This window comes from Heptranchias perlo, chromosome 2 (assembly GCF_035084215.1).
Source record: "Heptranchias perlo isolate sHepPer1 chromosome 2, sHepPer1.hap1, whole genome shotgun sequence".
NCBI classification, from domain to species: Eukaryota; Metazoa; Chordata; class Chondrichthyes; order Hexanchiformes; family Hexanchidae; genus Heptranchias; species Heptranchias perlo.
In genome coordinates this window covers 157,976,285-157,993,032 of record NC_090326.1, presented here as the reverse complement: position 1 = coordinate 157,993,032, position 16,748 = coordinate 157,976,285, and the positions used below count along the sequence as shown (strand labels likewise).

The following is a 16,748-nucleotide window of genomic DNA, read 5'->3' as shown; positions in this document are numbered from 1 at the left end:
ATTTTTTATGTGGCACCTTGTCGAATGCCTTCTGGAAGTCTAAATACACTACGTCCACTGGTTCCCCTTTATCCACTCTGTACGTTATATCCTCAAAGAACTCAAGCAAATTTGTCCGACATGACTTCCCCTTCCTAAAGCCATGCTGATTTTGTCCTATTCAATTATGTTTATCCAAATGTTCCGCTACTGTCTCCTTAATAATAGACTCCAAAATTTTACCCACCACAGATGTTAGGCTAACTGATCTATAATTTCCAGCCTTCTGCCTACTACCCTTTTTAAATATGTGTGTTACATTAGCAGTTTTCCAATCTGCCGGGACCTTTGCCGAGTCCAGAGAATTTTGGAAAATTATTACCAAAGCATCCACAATCCCTACTGCCACTTCCCTCAAGACCCTAGGATGGAAGCCATCAGGTCCAGGGGATTTATCCACCTTGAGTCCCATTAATTTACTGAGTACCAATTCCTTAGTTGACCTGCTAATTCCCTGCACCCTGTGGCATTCGTTCCCTTTCCCTTGCCCTCTGCAACAGTTCCGGCACACTCTCTGTCTATGATATCCATAGCAGCCTTTTCAGCTGTTGAGAGCATGTGAAAGGATGGTGTCCCTCCTCCTCCTCTGCGGGTCCCCTCCCTGACATTGTGCACTAGTTTGTCTTGCAAGATGAAAGGGAGTCTGTTAGTGGGTGGCATGTTGAAGAGTTCTGAGCATCTGCGCCTGAGGGTAGAATAGTTTGTCTGGTACTATGAAGAAGCATCCGGTATGTGTATGAGCAGTGACGGTGGCAGAGCTTGGAAATAGCAGGAGGAGGAGGGCTGTTGGAATGATTGGATGAGAGGAAACTGAAGCAGGGAAGTCAAGATTTTCATTGGTGCTGTTACAGTAAAGTGGTGCAGGGCTGTGCTGATAATGACAACAGTAGTGTGAATGGGAGGCTAACCGTAGCGACCCGGATCAAGTCGTTGAACTTCTTTCTGCACTGCATCAAGGTCCGAGGGGCTAAACTGCGGGTATTGACGTGCTCATCCGCCTCGAACCATTTTTTCCTGGCACTATGGCAGAGCACCCTTCTCTCGTTTGCTGGATATAAGACATTCCTCCTCCTTACTTCCTCCACTAAAGCTGCCAGGGCATTGTCTGATAATGTGGGCGCTCTCCCAATGGACAGTTTCTGCTTTCCAGTACACAGAAACTGGCTTCAGCTCAGCTCCACAATGATCACTGCACCTCACCTTTTTAAGAGGTGTAGGCCACCAGGAACTGATGGTGTGCTGGCCCAAAATCCCTCCCCCCGCCCCCAAAAGGGGCGAGCTGTCCAACATCCAGCTTGCCGAAGAAAAGGGTTTGTACCTCGCACGCAAGTCATTGGGCGAGCGATGCGAGCCTGTTTTGGCCGCCAGTTGATTAGTCCCCCAATAATGCCCCATAGGTTTATGTAATGAGGTACTATCTCTTCCAAATAACAAACGGCATGCACATATAAAATTGCAGCTAACTCCATTTGTGATGATTGTGTTGTGCTGTGTCCTCGTGTTGGTTGAAAACTGTCTTGAGACTCATTTTACTAATAGTGTCAAAGAGAGAAGACCTTTATCTCATCAATCTGGGCTAGGCCTTAAAAAGAAAAAGAGTTTTAACTTGCTCCTCCACCTTGTGTCCCTGCAAAGGAACAAAGTATGCAATTCATATGTACTAATTACAGGTCAGAAAGTTCGCATGGTTGAAGACCTTGAAGATGTTGAAGTCCTTGAAGGCGAATCAGCAACATTTAAGTGCAAGATATCACCAGCAGATTATAACAACGTTCAGTGGTTCCTTGATAAAACACCTCTCCACACCAATGATGTGAATGAAATTAAATCATTAGAGGATGGCTATCACACTTTAACAGTTAAAAAACTTTCAGTGAAAGATTCTGGTAATATAACATTTGAAGCTGGAGATAAGAAAACCTCTGCTGCCCTGACAGTGAAAGGTAAAGTTTTATTTGAAAATATATTAATATAACACCAGTGAAAGTTACCTGTAGATATGAGAAATCCTGTCTTAAAGCATATTCATCATATTCAGCAGTCTGAACCAAGGTCCAAATTCTTTCTTACAGTGACAGAGAAAGTGATTGCAATTACAGCAGTGGAGGTTTTCCCGGAGAAATTTGCCAGTAGCTGCTTCTCCCATAGAACGTAAGATTAAGGTTAAGATAAGATAAGATTAAGGCACTGGTACGGCCACACCTGGACTACTGTGTACAGTTCAGCTCGACAGTGATATCCAAGCATTGGAGGCAGAAAAGGGCAACTTGACTGACAACTATCTTAAAGCGTCTGAGCTTGAAGAGAAGTTAAACAATCAGGGATTGTTAAGGGAATAGATAAATTGAACCCTGATAATATATTCAAGATTGCCATTAACTCTAGAACCAAGGAACATAGATTCAGGCTCAGAAGAGGGAATGTCCACCAGCAGTTTAGATTTAACTACTTGACGCAGAGGGTGGTGAACATGGGGAATGGGCTGCCCAGTGAAGCAGTGGAGGTAGATTAGTGTGGTAAAATTTAATGTATAATTGGATAGACATTTAAGGAAGTGGGTAATTAAGGTATTAGTTTTAGGGGCTAGCCAGATGGACTGCAGAGTCTTTTTCCATTGTGTCCTTCCTGTGGCCCCGATATTTACAGGGAGGAAGTGGGTGAGTGGGGGGGGATACCCGGAAATCCTGAGGATGCGGAGGTCCTGCCGAATTTAAAGGCAGGAACTCATCATTTTTTTCTTCTGTTTCGCATATGGCTGCCTGGCAGGAAAGATCGAGGCTTCGTGGGTGGTGATGGGGGGGTGGGGTGGGGGTCAGAGGCCGGTGATGGGAGGGAGGGACGGAAAGATTGAGTGGAGGGGAGGGGTGGACGATGGTGGGACAGGATGCCGGAGAAGTGGGGTGGGGGGGGCGGTGGGGTTTGGTGGATCATGGCAGCGAGGAGAGGCCATAATCAGCAGTAGGGAAGCCGAAGGTTTTGTTTGAGGGGCCGGGGATTGCACTCCTGCTTCTCCTGGCCCACAAGGAGTGCTCTAAAAAGCACTTGAATTCTGCGGCAGGCTGCTCCTGTCTCCATTTCGCTGCCTGGTTTCCCGAGCCCTGGGAAACCTGGCCTGCACCAACTGCATTGTGGGAACCTGATTTAAATATTATAATCAAGTGTTCCACCTCTCCAAGACAGGATACTTGTATGGCACTCTAACCTCCGTCATAAAAATGGCGGCAGGTGCGTACACCGCGGTTTGGGAATGCGTTCCCCAATTTAAAAATGTTATCCCCCAACCCCCTCCCATCCGTTGTGCCGGGGGGAGGGGTGGTTAATATCGACCCCCATGTTTCTAAGATCATAAGAATTTTTAGGAAAATGAAATGATTGAACTCAACAAGCCCATTCCTTTTTGCTAGATCAACCCCATTTCCTCACAATATCCCTCAATCTTTCTCTCTAAAATATATATCTAATTGTTTCTTGAACCCATTTATACTGTATTTCATTGGCCTTCCTTGGTAACCTGCTCAACAAGTCTATTGCCCACTGGATGAAAATGTTTCATCTGATTACTCTTAATATCCTATTTTTAATGTGTGTTGTCTGGTACTTAATCCCTTCACTGTAATGAACAATTTGCTGTCATCAACTTTGTTCCCTTCAAAGGCTTGAAAACTTCAAATGGGTCATCTCAAAGTTTTTCTTTGGCAAAGTAAACAACCCCAACTTCCTTAAAATTTCCTCATAACTTAAATTCCTAATACCAAAAATCATCTGTAAACTTTCTATGGTCTATCCTTCCTTTCACTACATGGTGGGGGGGGACGACTGATTAGTACCTTACATAACAATACTAAAATCACTTTTGATCTGCAACCTACACAAACGGTAATGCAACCATTTTTAACTATAGCCAAGTTAGGCTAAATTCATACTTACACAGGGACATACATACTTTAGCTCCTACTTTATTTATGGGTCTCTTTTTTTCGTCAGCCAGCTCTAGGACTGTTCAATTTAACACATATTTCTCTTTTGGTTCTTTTGTTCCATGATAATTATTTTATACTTATCCACATTGAACTCCATCTGCCACCTATTGGTCAAGCTACCTAAAAAAAACTAGATCCTAAATTCCTTAGCGCCTCAAACCAGGCCCAATTTCGGCGGTGCGCAGCGGTGATGTGCTGGAACAGAGAGGGCCGAGAGGTAAATACACCCTTGAGCCTCATCAGAATAAATCAGGCAAGCTGTGGGCGCCAATTCGATGCTCTGACTGAGATTGCTTGTTGGGACTGTACCAATTTCACCCCATGCCGGGGCCCAGTAGTAAGTCCTGGGGTTGGGGGGGGGGTGGGTGCAAGATCAGGCGAGAGTGGCCTGCAGTTGTTTTATGGAGCAAGAGGAGGAGCACTCCTCCTTCTGACTCCACAAAATACTGAAAATTTCAACGTTTTTGAGTGTTTTTTGGGCATCCTCCAGGACCGCTGGTTAGGACTGCTCAAGTGCTGGAAATACCAGTTGTACATTGCAAGCTCCGACTTGGGCAAACAAATTTTTGAGTTTGAAAATGAGTGCAGCAGCCTCATTTCAATATTGAAATGAGGCCTGCACTCATTTCAAGCAGCTGACTGGGCCACCTATAAAAAGGCTCAGACCAATTTATTAGTGTCCCGAGCTCCTGTGCAGATCGGTTATCGTTGTACCCGTTTTAGGCCCATAAAATAGGCGGAATGATAAATTTAAACCCCCGAGGAACTAAGTGCTAGAGTTTAATATCGGGCAGTTGACTGGTGGATTGTGTTGTGTGGCTGCCCCATAGTGCCAACTGGATGTCTGATTAATTTTGAAGGCCGGCCCTCGTTATCGTACCCGCGGCGGGCTGCGGGCGGTAAATGAGCTCCCTGGGGCAGTCTGCTGGTTCCAGGCCAGCACAAAATTGTGTGGCCTGGAGATTGGCCCGACCAAAAAAAAAAGGCAGGTTGTGGGTGAGGGGACGCAATGCGGCATCAACCTAGGTTGTTTTTGTGCAGCCTGAAGGAACACTGCTGCTCTAAATGGCTTCATCCAGCTCTGTTAAAATGGCAGTCGGAGCCCAATGTATACCATAAGATCCTATTTGCATATTAAAAGGGGCTATCGTCTGAAACAAGTGAGCACTCAGTTGCTTAATGGTAGGCCCCCTTGATGGTGGTGCCCGGAGCGCTTGTGTAAACGGGGGCGGTAAGCTATTTTTGAGATGCTGCGGTCCCTGTTTATGCTGGGTGGCTCAAGTTAAAATGTAACTCCAGATTTCGCCCATTCATAATCAGTGGGTAGAAAATATAGTCCCTAAATCCTGAACCTGGTTGCATTGTTTCACACAATTTGCTTATGTCTACTATTTTGTCATTTGCAAATTTGTACGTTTTACTTGCAATATACTCATCCAATTCATCAATATATATAGTGTTAAAAATAGCACGGTTCCAAGAATGACACTTGGGCTATCCTTTTTCCAACCTAAAAAGCTTCAGTTTGAGACTACTCTGTTCCTTGTTTTTAAGCTAGTTAGGGTAGATGCTGAGAGGATGTTACCCCTCATGGGGGAATCTAAAACTAGGGGGCATAGTCTCAGAATAAGGGGTCGCCCGTTTAAGATGGAAATGAGGAGAAATTTCTTCTCCCAGAGTGTCGTGAATCTTTGGAATTCTTTACCCCAAAAAGCGGTGGAGGCTGAGTCATTTGAATACATTCAAGGCTGAGTTAGACAAATTTTTGATCAGCAAGGGAGTCAAAGGATATGGGGAAAGGGCGGGAAAGTGGAGTTGAGGTAAAAATCAGATCAGCCATGATCTCATTAAATGGCGGAGCAGGCTTGAGAGGCTGAATGGCCTCCTCCTGCTCCTAACTCTTATGCTCTTATTATGGTCGTATTTATCCAGTGCCATACTTTATCTCCTATTCTGTTTACTTCTTTCTGCAGAATATCTCTGGAGGGAATAACCTTAAGTCTTCCTGTTAGAGCTAACGAATAAACTTCCATAATTTCTAGGTTGTTTATAATTTCAATGTCATCTGTCAATGCTTTCAGGCAAAAGCTTCATTTGCAATATAAAGCGGTGCCTTTACTACGTTCTTGTGTACATCATATATATGAACTTAGGACAAACCAAATCTTTAAAACGCAACGGCTATTTCCCCATCCTTGATTGTAGAAATATTTAGCCTATTAAAGTTGATACAGTCAAGTACGATTATTTCTTCTGTTTATCCAATGCATTCTTCAGAAGGACGAAATATTGTTTACCTTATTGAATGGCTGACTCATGCTTCATGGGTAAACTAAAAATAGTACCTAATCCCAACTGGTTGCAGGAAAGCTGTTGGAGACATTATAAAGTTAACCTATGTTCATATTGTTTTAGAAAAAACACCTATCATAACAAAAGAGTTGGCAGCTTCAGCTGCTGTCACTGAAGGAGAGGATATCATCTTATTCTGTGAAATGTCCAAACCGGACTGCCCAGTTAAATGGTTTAAGGATGAAAAGCTTTTGAAAAATACATCCAAGCACAAAATCAGTCGTTCTGGGAATGAAGCCAGGCTGATTGTTTGTAAAAGTGTTGAGGAGGATGCTGGAACATATGAATGCCACACTGTGGCATCATGTACTAAAATCATTGTAAAAGTGAATGGTAAGGAAAAATAGTTTGCTCATAAGCTGTGTTTACCCTACCAATATTAATGATCACAGTAACTGTATAATTTACTAATAACCCAAAGTTAGACTATATTAACATTATGTTTTTTATTAATTTGCAATATATGTTATGAATCCAACTCTAGCCCTTTGATTATTTTCATTGGTCATTACAGATTTTGATCCTGAAAATCCTCGGAACTATTGCGCCAGTTTGAGTGTGGTGGAGCAGGAATCCTGACTCTGCCGGAGTATCTGGGGATAACTTAGTTGATTATTTTGGCTGCGCTTGTGCCTGTATGGATGCAGCTTTGGCGACTGCTGGGGAGAGGGTACAAGGTGCGCTGCTGGCTAGCCACTTGAGTGGCCAGCCAGCACTATCAGCTCAACAGTTTTTTTCTAAAGTTGCCAAAAAGCTCCGTTTATTAGGAGCCAAATATCCCTGAGCACCGTGGCATTTTTCAAGGGTGTCCAGATCCAGGTGAGCCCCAGTTCAGTCCTTAAAATGACCTGGACACTTATCACTGGGGACAGAAAGGGGGCAGGGGTTGTGGGAATTCTGGGAGGAGGAGCCAACCTGCCTTCTTGTAACGTCAGGAGTAATGTTTAGGGTGCACATGATTTTGCTACTGTAACAGGTCACGGGCCCACTGTTTTTACATAGAAGTGGCTATCTCAAAGCAGATTTTGTAAATTTTTTTCTAAACAGGCAAAAAAATTTTTTTTTAAATTACATAAGTACTATGTTATCGTCACTGTACGTGGGTATTTTTTCCTGTTCTCTTTTTTAACAATCTACTTTGGTTAGCAGGCCATAAAAATGGTTATAAAAAGGTTTGTCATCTGCAAGATCAGCCCTGCCCCATTATTTAGCTCACAAAAGGAACTCTTATGTCAAGATGACCTGGAAAGATCACACATTTCCCTCTAATGGCATGAGCCATCTTATTGAGCCAGAGTATTCAACTTTTTGGCCTGTCAAAGAACAAATAAAAGTCAGCAGAAGATGGACTGAGTACGGCTACAAGCAAAGAGGCGGTGGGGTCAAAAATGCAATGCTGTTTTTCATTGCGTGCCCACTCCCTGTATTACTCGACACAGAAATCTGAGCCCTTCAATGCATCCAATTTGTTCAGCACAGCCCATTGCAGCTGATCAGCATGAAGGTCGTTGGGAGACTGTACACGAGGTTCATTAGGGCCATAAAATATTTAAATTATGGAACTTTCCCATAATGTAACCAGAGTGCCTGAGCAACTCTTCAGTCATACAAAGCCTGTTTGGAACATAAGAACATAAGAAATAGGAGCAGGAGTAGGCCACATGGCCCATCGATCCTGCTCCACCATTCACTAAGACCATGGCTGATCTTTGACCTCAACTCCGCTTTTCTGCCCGATCCCCACATCCCTTGAACAGGTGCTGAAGGGATGCCCTATTAAAAAACCATTTTAAAAAATTCTCTGCCTGCCAATTCTGTTCACTATCCTACTTCTCCCGCTCAGAAAACCTGCTGGTGCATTGTGGGCAGCCAGCAGCCCTTCATTGGCTGCTGTCACTGAGAATTTTGCTCCCCGTACCCATGGCACGTTCAGGGTGCAACGAACAATGTGTGGTGAGTGCCAGAACGCTATTTAAATTAGCTGATATGCTGTGGATGTGGTCAGCTCGATTGTGTGCACGCAGGACAAGATTATTGTCTCCCATAAGTCACTGCTCGAACCAAAATGCTACTTGGTCACTGTATTGCTCTGCATTATATTGCTTTTACCATAGATTTTGTTTTATTGGGAAGCCAATGATTTAATGTTGTCTAGTCTACTGACTAAACATGTCCTACTTATTAACTTTGAATCCAAACTTTATTAGCATAATTCAAATTTTACTTGACCATCCTTCATCTATCAGTTTTTATATCAATGATGTAGACAATTTTAGAAATGTTGTACATCTCATTTGTTGTAATTAAGTCACTTTTTTTTACTAAACAGCATAAGAAATTACTGGCTAGTGAATTAAAAACTTAGTTTTAAAGTAAATGTAATCAGAATAGACCTTGAATTGATTTTATTATATTACAGCCAAATTCTTAAATGTATTGATTTAAAAAGCAACACATCTTATGAGCTAATGTTATTAATTTTACCATTTATCAGGTAAGTGTTGCTGAATTTACTTAAAACTAGTTCATTGGTTAAGTGGATAGAATAGCTTTACACATACCTACATAAATAAAAAGTCCAGCAGAATTAGACATGACAAGCTGTCTGCTGTGTATGTGATGAGCTTGAACATTCAACAATCCAGCTCATCATATCAACAACAGCTGACTTTTCACAAAAGCAGAAGCCAGCTTCTCTCACCAGATGGATCATGGTGTAAAGAAATTCTCAGTTCTTTTCACTGCATGTGACCATTATGTATGTATTATGAGCTATGTAGCTTGAAATAAATCACCAGTCCAACAGCTCGACTGCTATTTTTTATGGTAATAGGGGTACGGTAACATAGTGGTTATGTTACTGGACCAGTAATCCAGAGGCTTGGACTATCAATCCGGAGACATGAGTTCAGATCCTGCCACGTCTGTTGGGGAATTTAAATTCAGTTAATTAAAAATATTTTTAAAAATCTGGAATACAAAGTTAGTAAAAAACCCATCTGGTTCACTAATGTCATTTAGTCCTTACTGGTACGTTCCTACGCTGTGGGTCTGGAAACACAGACTCAGCAATGTGTTCGATTCTTAACTGCTCTCTGAAATGGCCTAGCAAGCTACTCAGTTGTACAATCCCACTTCAAAAAGACATAATAAGAATAAAACCGGACGGATCACCCGGCATTGGATCACTAGTCACCGGACACGACAAAGGCAAACCAAGCCCAGTCGACCCTCCAAAGTCCTCCTCACTAATATCTGTGCCAAAATTGGGAGAGTTGTCCCACAGACTAGTCGAGTAACAGCCTGACATGGGGAGACTCTCAGAATCATACCTTTCAGCCAACGTCCCAGACTCTTCCATCACGATCCCTGGGTAGGACACACCCACCAGAGGTGGCGGTACAGTGATATATAGTCAGGAGGGAGTGGCCCTGGGAGTCCTCAACAATGACTCCGGCCCCCATGAAGTCTTATGACATGGCAAGGAAACCTCCTGCTGATTACCATTTACCGCCCTCCCTCAGCTGATGAACCAGTACTGCTCCATGTTGAGCACCACTTAGAGGAAGCACTGAGGGTAGCAAAGGCACTTAATGTACTCTAGGTGGGGAACTTCAATGTCCATCACCAAGAGTGGCCCGGTAGCACCATTACTGACTGAGCTGGCCGAGTCCTGAAGGACATAGCTGCCAGACTGGGCCAGTGGTGAGAGATCCAACTCGATGGAAAAACCTACTTGACCTCGACCTCACCAATCTACCCGTCGCAGATGCATCTGTCCATGACAGCATTGGTAGGAGTGACTACTGCACTGTCTTTGTAGAGACAAAGTCCTGTCTTCACACTGAGGACACAGTCCATCGTGTTGTGCGGCACTATCACCGTGCTAAATGGGATAGATTCAGAACAGATCTAGCAGCTTAAAACTGGGCATCCATGACGCTGTGGGACATCAGCAGCAGAATTGCATTCCACCACAATCTGTAACCTCATGGCCATATCCCTCACTCCACCATTACTATCAAGCCAGGGGATCAACTCTGGTTCTATGAGGAGTGTAGAAGAGCATGCCAGGAGCAGCACCAGGCATACCTAACCTGGTGAAGCTACAACACAGGACTACATGCATGCTAACAGCGCAAGCAGCATGCTATAGACAGAGCTGAGTGATCCCATAACCAACGGATCAGATCAAAGCTCTGCAGTCCTGCCATATCCAGTCGTGAATGATGGTGGGCAGTTAAACAATGAACGGGAGGAGGAGGCTTTGTAAACACCCCCGTCCTCAATGATGGAAGAGCTCAGCACATGGGTGCAAAAGGCAAGGCTGAACTGTTGGCACTTCTGGCTGAAGATTGTTGCAGAGTGGGTGATCCATCTCAGCCTCCTCCCAAGATCCCCACCATCACAGAAGCCGGTCTTCAGCCAATTTGATTCACTCCACGTGATATCAAGAAACGGCTGAGTGCAGTAGACACAACAAAGGCTATGGGCCCCAACAATATCCTGGCTGTAGTGTTGAAGACTTGGGCTCCAGAACTAGTCGCACCTCTAGCCAAACTGTTCCAGTATAGCTACAACACTGGCATCTACCTGACAAAGTGGAAAATTGCCCAGGTATGCCCTGTGCACAAAAAGCAGGACAAATCCAATCCGGCCAATTACCACCCTATCAGTCTACTCTCAATCATCAGCAGAGTGATGTAAGCTGTCGTCGACAGTGCTATCAAGTGGCACTTACTCACCAATAACCTGCTTACCGAGGCTCAGTTTGGGTTCTGCCAGGACCACTCAGCTCCAGACCTCATTGCAGCCTTGGTCCAAACAGGGACAAAAGAGCTGAATTCCAGAGGTGAGGTGAGAGTGATTGCCCTTGACATCAAGGCAGCATTTGACCGAGTGTGGCATCGAGGAGTCCTAGTAAAATTGAAGTCAATGGGAATCAGGGAGAAAACTCTCCAGTGGCTGGAGTCATACCTAGCACGAAGGAAGATGGCAGTGGTGTTGGAGGCCAATCATCTCAGCCCCAGGACATTGCTTCAGGAGTTCCTCAGGGCAGTATCCTAGGCCCAACCCTCTTCGGCTGCTTCATCAATGACCTTCCCTCCATCATAAGGTCAGAAGTGGGGATGTTCGCTGGTGATTGCACAGTGTTCAGTTCCATTCGCAACCCCTCAGGTAATGAAGCAGTCCATGCCCGCATGCAGCAAGACCTGGACAATATCCAGGCTTGGGCTGATAAGTGCAAGTAACATTTGCGCCAGACAAGTGCCAGGCAATAATCATCTCCAACAAGAGAGAGTATAACCACCTCCCCATGACATTTAACGGTATCACCATCGCCGAATCCCCCACCATCAACATCCTGGGGGACACCATTGACTAGAAATTTAACTGGTCCTGTCAGGGGTGTGATGGAATACTCTCCACTTGCTTGGATGAGTGCAGCTCCAATAACACTCAAGAAGCTTGACACCATCCAAGACAAAGGCAGCCCGCTTGATTGGCACCCCATTCACCACCCAAAACATTCACTCCCTTCACCACCGGCGCACAGTGGCTGCAGTGTGTACCATCTACAAGATGCACTGCAGCAATTCGCCAAAGCTTCTACGACAGCACCTCCCAAACCCGCGACCTCTACTACCTAGAAGGACAGGGGCAGCAGGCACATGGGAACAACACCACCTGCACGTTCCCCTCCAAGTCACACACCATCCCGACTTGGAAATATATCGCCGTTCCTTCATCGTTGCTGGGTCAAAAATCCTGGAACTCCCTTCCTAACAGCACTGTGGGAGAACCTTCACCACATGGGTTGCAGCAGTTCAAGAAGGTGGCTCACCACCACCTTCTCAAGGGCAATTAGGGATGGGCAAAAAATGCTGGCCTTGCCAGCCACGCCCACATCCCATGAACGAATTAAAAAAGAAAGAGGAGGATGGAATGGCTGAATGGGTGATTGATTATCCCTTTGGGTACCATCAGTGTGACATCTTGAAAACTCAATCATCAGATTTTTCACCTGGCTGAATTTATTTTAATCTTGAGTATGAACATTAGTGGAGGCAGGGATTTCAACTTTGGTTTTATAGTTAACCCCAATAATTTCTTCCTGTTTGGAGCCAATGGGGCAGATTTTCCTGTTCCTGCGCCTGGGCATTTTGGATGCATTAATTTAATTGGACGGAAAATCAGGCAGCTCTCTTATGGGCGTGTGGCCCTTCCTGCTCAAATTTCTTCTACTTGCTGTGCCTAGGCAATACAATATGCCGTAAACAGTAAAATCTGTCCACTGACATGAATAGACTAATACCTATACAGTAAACAGTGATTTACTTAAAGCATTCAGAGGGATTAAGCAAAGAATTTAACCATATGTAAATCATGTGTAGTTAAAGATGAAAGTTAGCCAGATTTGTTCCAAATAACACAGGGAGCTGAATGGTTTGTTCTAGTTATTATATAGCGTAGTATGGTTAAACAAAATTGTGTTGCCCAAGGATATGGATCTTGTTTAATCATCACTCTAATATTAAATGATTCACGTTAATGCATCCCTCAGCCTTGCCTGTGCTTTTCAAACAAGAGCTTCAGAATGAAGAAGCTGAAGAGAATGGTACTGCCACACTGTGCTGTGAAATTACCAAACCTGGTGCTCCAGTAGAATGGAAAAAGGGATCTGTGGTAATTCACCCAAGTGAGAAGCATGAAATGAAGCAGAAAGGTGCCATCACTGAATTGGTAATCCACAATCTGAAAATAGAAGATACTGGAACATATACCTGTGATTCTGGAGATCAACAAAGCAGTGCTTGCCTAAAAGTGAAGGGTAGGACTACAATCATTATTCACCATTATTCAATCTCTGTTGATTTTCATCACATTGACTCTTTCATCCTCTCCCCTAATATTTTTAATGCTTAGTGGCCCCTTCTTCTCGGCTATCAAATCCTCACGCTGCTCTAGAATCATCTTGGAGGTCAAGGACAAATCTTCTCTCTTGCAGGCCTCCTGCTTTGGTATTCCACTTTGCCATTTTCGCCCTCACCACTGATGCGAGAAGCTCCAAAATTGAGACTATCTGTTCAGCTGCTTCATCCTCCTTATTCCACTACTTTCCCTGCTTCTATCCCCAACTGACCCATTCCGCCCTACCCCAACACCACAATATTTTGTACATTCTCCCTGTCACCTTTTCAGCGCTTATCAGACATGTTCTCCATGAGCCCCACCACCTGCTCTATTGACTCACTCATGACTCAGCTGCTAATTACTGAACTGTCTCTTTTTGGCTCGATGCTTGCTGACATCATTGACAGCTCTTTCTCCTCTGACATTGTCCCTCTGCCCTTCAAAATTGCTGTCATCGTCCTTTCCTTAAAAGGCCACCCTGCATCCTTTCGCCTTTCCAACTTTTTCAACCTCTCATTCCTCTCTAAGGTTCTCAAATGCATCCAGGTTCACTCCTACCTCTCCCATCCCTCCTGCCTCTTAAAGCAGATTCATTTGTGTTATTGTAGCTGGTAACTGTTGTGTTTGTTTGTACCAATTTCAGTGTGCCTTTGCTGTGCTTCCAAAACTGAATTTGTTTAGACATTCTCTTTTTTATTTTAATTTAATTCTCAAAAATGTACATCAAAATATATATTTTATGAAAATATTGTACAAGTTAGTTGCAAAGTGATTGCAGGAGTCTTGGCAAGACCGCTTGTGTTGGGTGCAGCGTGTGCCGGGGTTGGGGGAACTTGTTTGATCTTGGTTTTGGGGACTAATTGGTTCTGGTGGGGGTTGGGGTGGAACCTCTGCCTACTAGTAGTTTTGTAGATTAGGATTCTTGCCCTTGTGGCTAATGGGTGGGATCCCAAGCTTCTCTCAGGTTTTCTGTCTTGTCTTTGGTCATTGTCATGAGCATCATGCACAGGGTGGAGCTGCAGGAGACCATTGGGGAGTAGAGGAAGAACCCCAGGAGAACTTGCTCATGCTGAAGTCTGCAGAGTATTGCAGGGTTGGCCAATTGACTAGTTTCACAAGGCTATGCCCTGTGCCCCAAGGACTTAAAAAAGGTTCAGTGTCATATTGGATATGGTAATGAGGGGCCTAACATCTATTTCAGATCCCCTCTGAGAAAGGGTGTGGATGTGGCCTAGGAAGGTAATTTCGCATTTTGTTTTTCATGAAAATTCATGCAGAGCCAGGAGGAACAAGAGTGCTTCTCCCAACTCCAAAGCACTCCTGATGGTTGCTGCCATTTGCGATCGGCCCCCCTCCTGTCGTCTCCCCACCATTTACCCGATGGCCACTGCTGGCGATGCAAGTGGTCCAAAATTCTTGTGCTGCAGTGCCCATGGAGGTGCGATAAGCGCCGGCAGCTCAATTACTGAAGTGAGGCAGGAGGCTGAAATTTCGAGCTGGCCTCCAGTCTCCCCGTTGGGGTGTGCACCACTGGCGCAGCGCAATTCTGAGTCCACAAATGGGCCCAGATGAATTTCTACCCCCAAGTCTCTCCCCTTTTATATTGGATGCTGAAGGTACTCGAGACCTATTTGTGGCCTCTTGCCTGCTTAGAGGAACTTGGAGATGCTATTGTCCAGGCCACAGAATTGTCGGGATGGTACATTGAGAGTCAGCATCTGAAGTAGATAGAAAGGGCAGAGAAAATTTTCATCTTAATTGTTTATACCGTATCAGGAATGATAAGGCAGATTATCCCATTTATTTAGGCTGCCCTATATGCGGGGGAAGTTCCTTTTGTCATAGAGTCATAGAGTTATACAGCACGGATAGAGGCCCTTCAGCCCATCGTGTCCGCGCCGGCCATCAGCCCTGTCTACTCTAATCCCATATTCCAGCATTTGGTCCGTAGCCTTGTATGCTATGGCATTTCAAGTGCTCATCCAAATGCTTCTTGAATGTTGTGAGGGTTCCTGCCTCCACAACCCTTTCAGGCAGTGAGTTCCAGACTCCAACCACCCTCTGGGTGAAAAAGTTCTTTCTCAAATCCCCTCTAAACCTCCCGCCTTTTACCTTGAATCTATGTCCCCTTGTTATAGAACCCTCAACGAAGGGAAAAAGCTCCTTAGTATCCATCCTATCTGTGCCCCTCATAATTTTGTACACCTCAATCATGTCCCCCCTCAGCCTCCTCTGCTCCAAGGAAAACAAACCCAATCTTCCCAGTCTCTCTTCATAGCTGAAGCGCTCCAGCCCTGGTAACATCCTGGTGAATCTCCTCTGCACCCTCTCCAAAGCGATCACATCCTTCCTGTAGTGTGGCGACCAGAACTGCACACAGTACTCCAGCTGTGGCCTAACCAGTGTTTTATACAGCTCCATCATAACCTCCTTGCTCTTATATTCTATGCCTCGGCTAATAAAGGCAAGTATCCCATATGCCTTCTTTACCACCTTATCTACCTGTTCCGCCACCTTCAGGGATCTGTGAACTTGCACACCAAGATCCCTCTGACCCTCTGTCTTGCCTAGGGTCCTCCCATTCATTGTGTATTCCCTTGCCTTGTTAGTCCCTCCAAAGTGCATCACCTCGCACTTTTCCGGGTTAAATTCCATTTGCCACTGTTCCGCCCATCTGACCAACCCATCTATATCGTCCTGCAGACTGAGGCTATCCTCCTCGCTATTTACCACCCTACCAATTTTTGTATCATCAGCGAACTTACTGATCATACCTTTTACATTCATATCCAAGTCATTAATGTAGACCACAAACAGCAAGGGACCCAGCACCGATCCCTGTGGTACCCCACTGGCCACAGGCTTCCAGTCACAAAAACAACCTTCGACCATCACCCTCTGCCTTCTGCCACTAAGCCAGTTTTGTATCCAAAGTGCCAAGGCACCCTGGATTCCATGGGCTCGTACCTTCTTGACCAGTCTCCTGTGGGGGACTTTATCGAAGGCCTTACTGAAATCCATGTATACCACATCCACTGCGTTACCCTCATCCACACGCCTAGTCACCCCCTCAAAAAATTCAATCAAATTAGTCAGACATGATCTTCCCTTGACAAAGCCATGTTGACTATCCCTGATTAATCCTTGCTTCTCCAAGTGGAGACTAATTTTGTCCTTCAGAATTTTTTCCAATAATTTTCCTACCACTGATGTTAGGCTCACTGGCCTGTAGTTCCCCGGTTTTTCCCTCCTCCCCTTCTTGAATAATGGTATTACATTAGCGGTTCTCCAGTCCTCTGGCACATCCCCTGTGGCCAGAGAGGTTCTGAATATATGTGTCAGAGCCCCCGCAATCTCCTCCTTTGCCTCACACAGTAGCCTGGGATACATTTCGTCCGGGCCTGGGGATTTATCCATTTTTAGGCCTGCTAAAACCGCCAATACCTCCTCCCGCTCGATGTT

At 44.9% G+C, this 16,748-nt stretch overlaps 1 protein-coding gene across 1 annotated transcript in view; it reads left to right on the top strand.

Moving 5' to 3' along the window:
* The window catches only part of LOC137299362 (obscurin-like), a 552,786-nt gene that overhangs the window by 172,703 nt on the left and 363,335 nt on the right, over positions 1 to 16,748 (top strand). Inside the window, exon 31 of the mRNA XM_067968057.1 lies at positions 1,710 to 1,982. Coding sequence (XP_067824158.1) covers positions 1,710 to 1,982 — 273 coding nt within the window. The remainder of the gene's footprint in view (positions 1 to 1,709; positions 1,983 to 16,748) is intronic.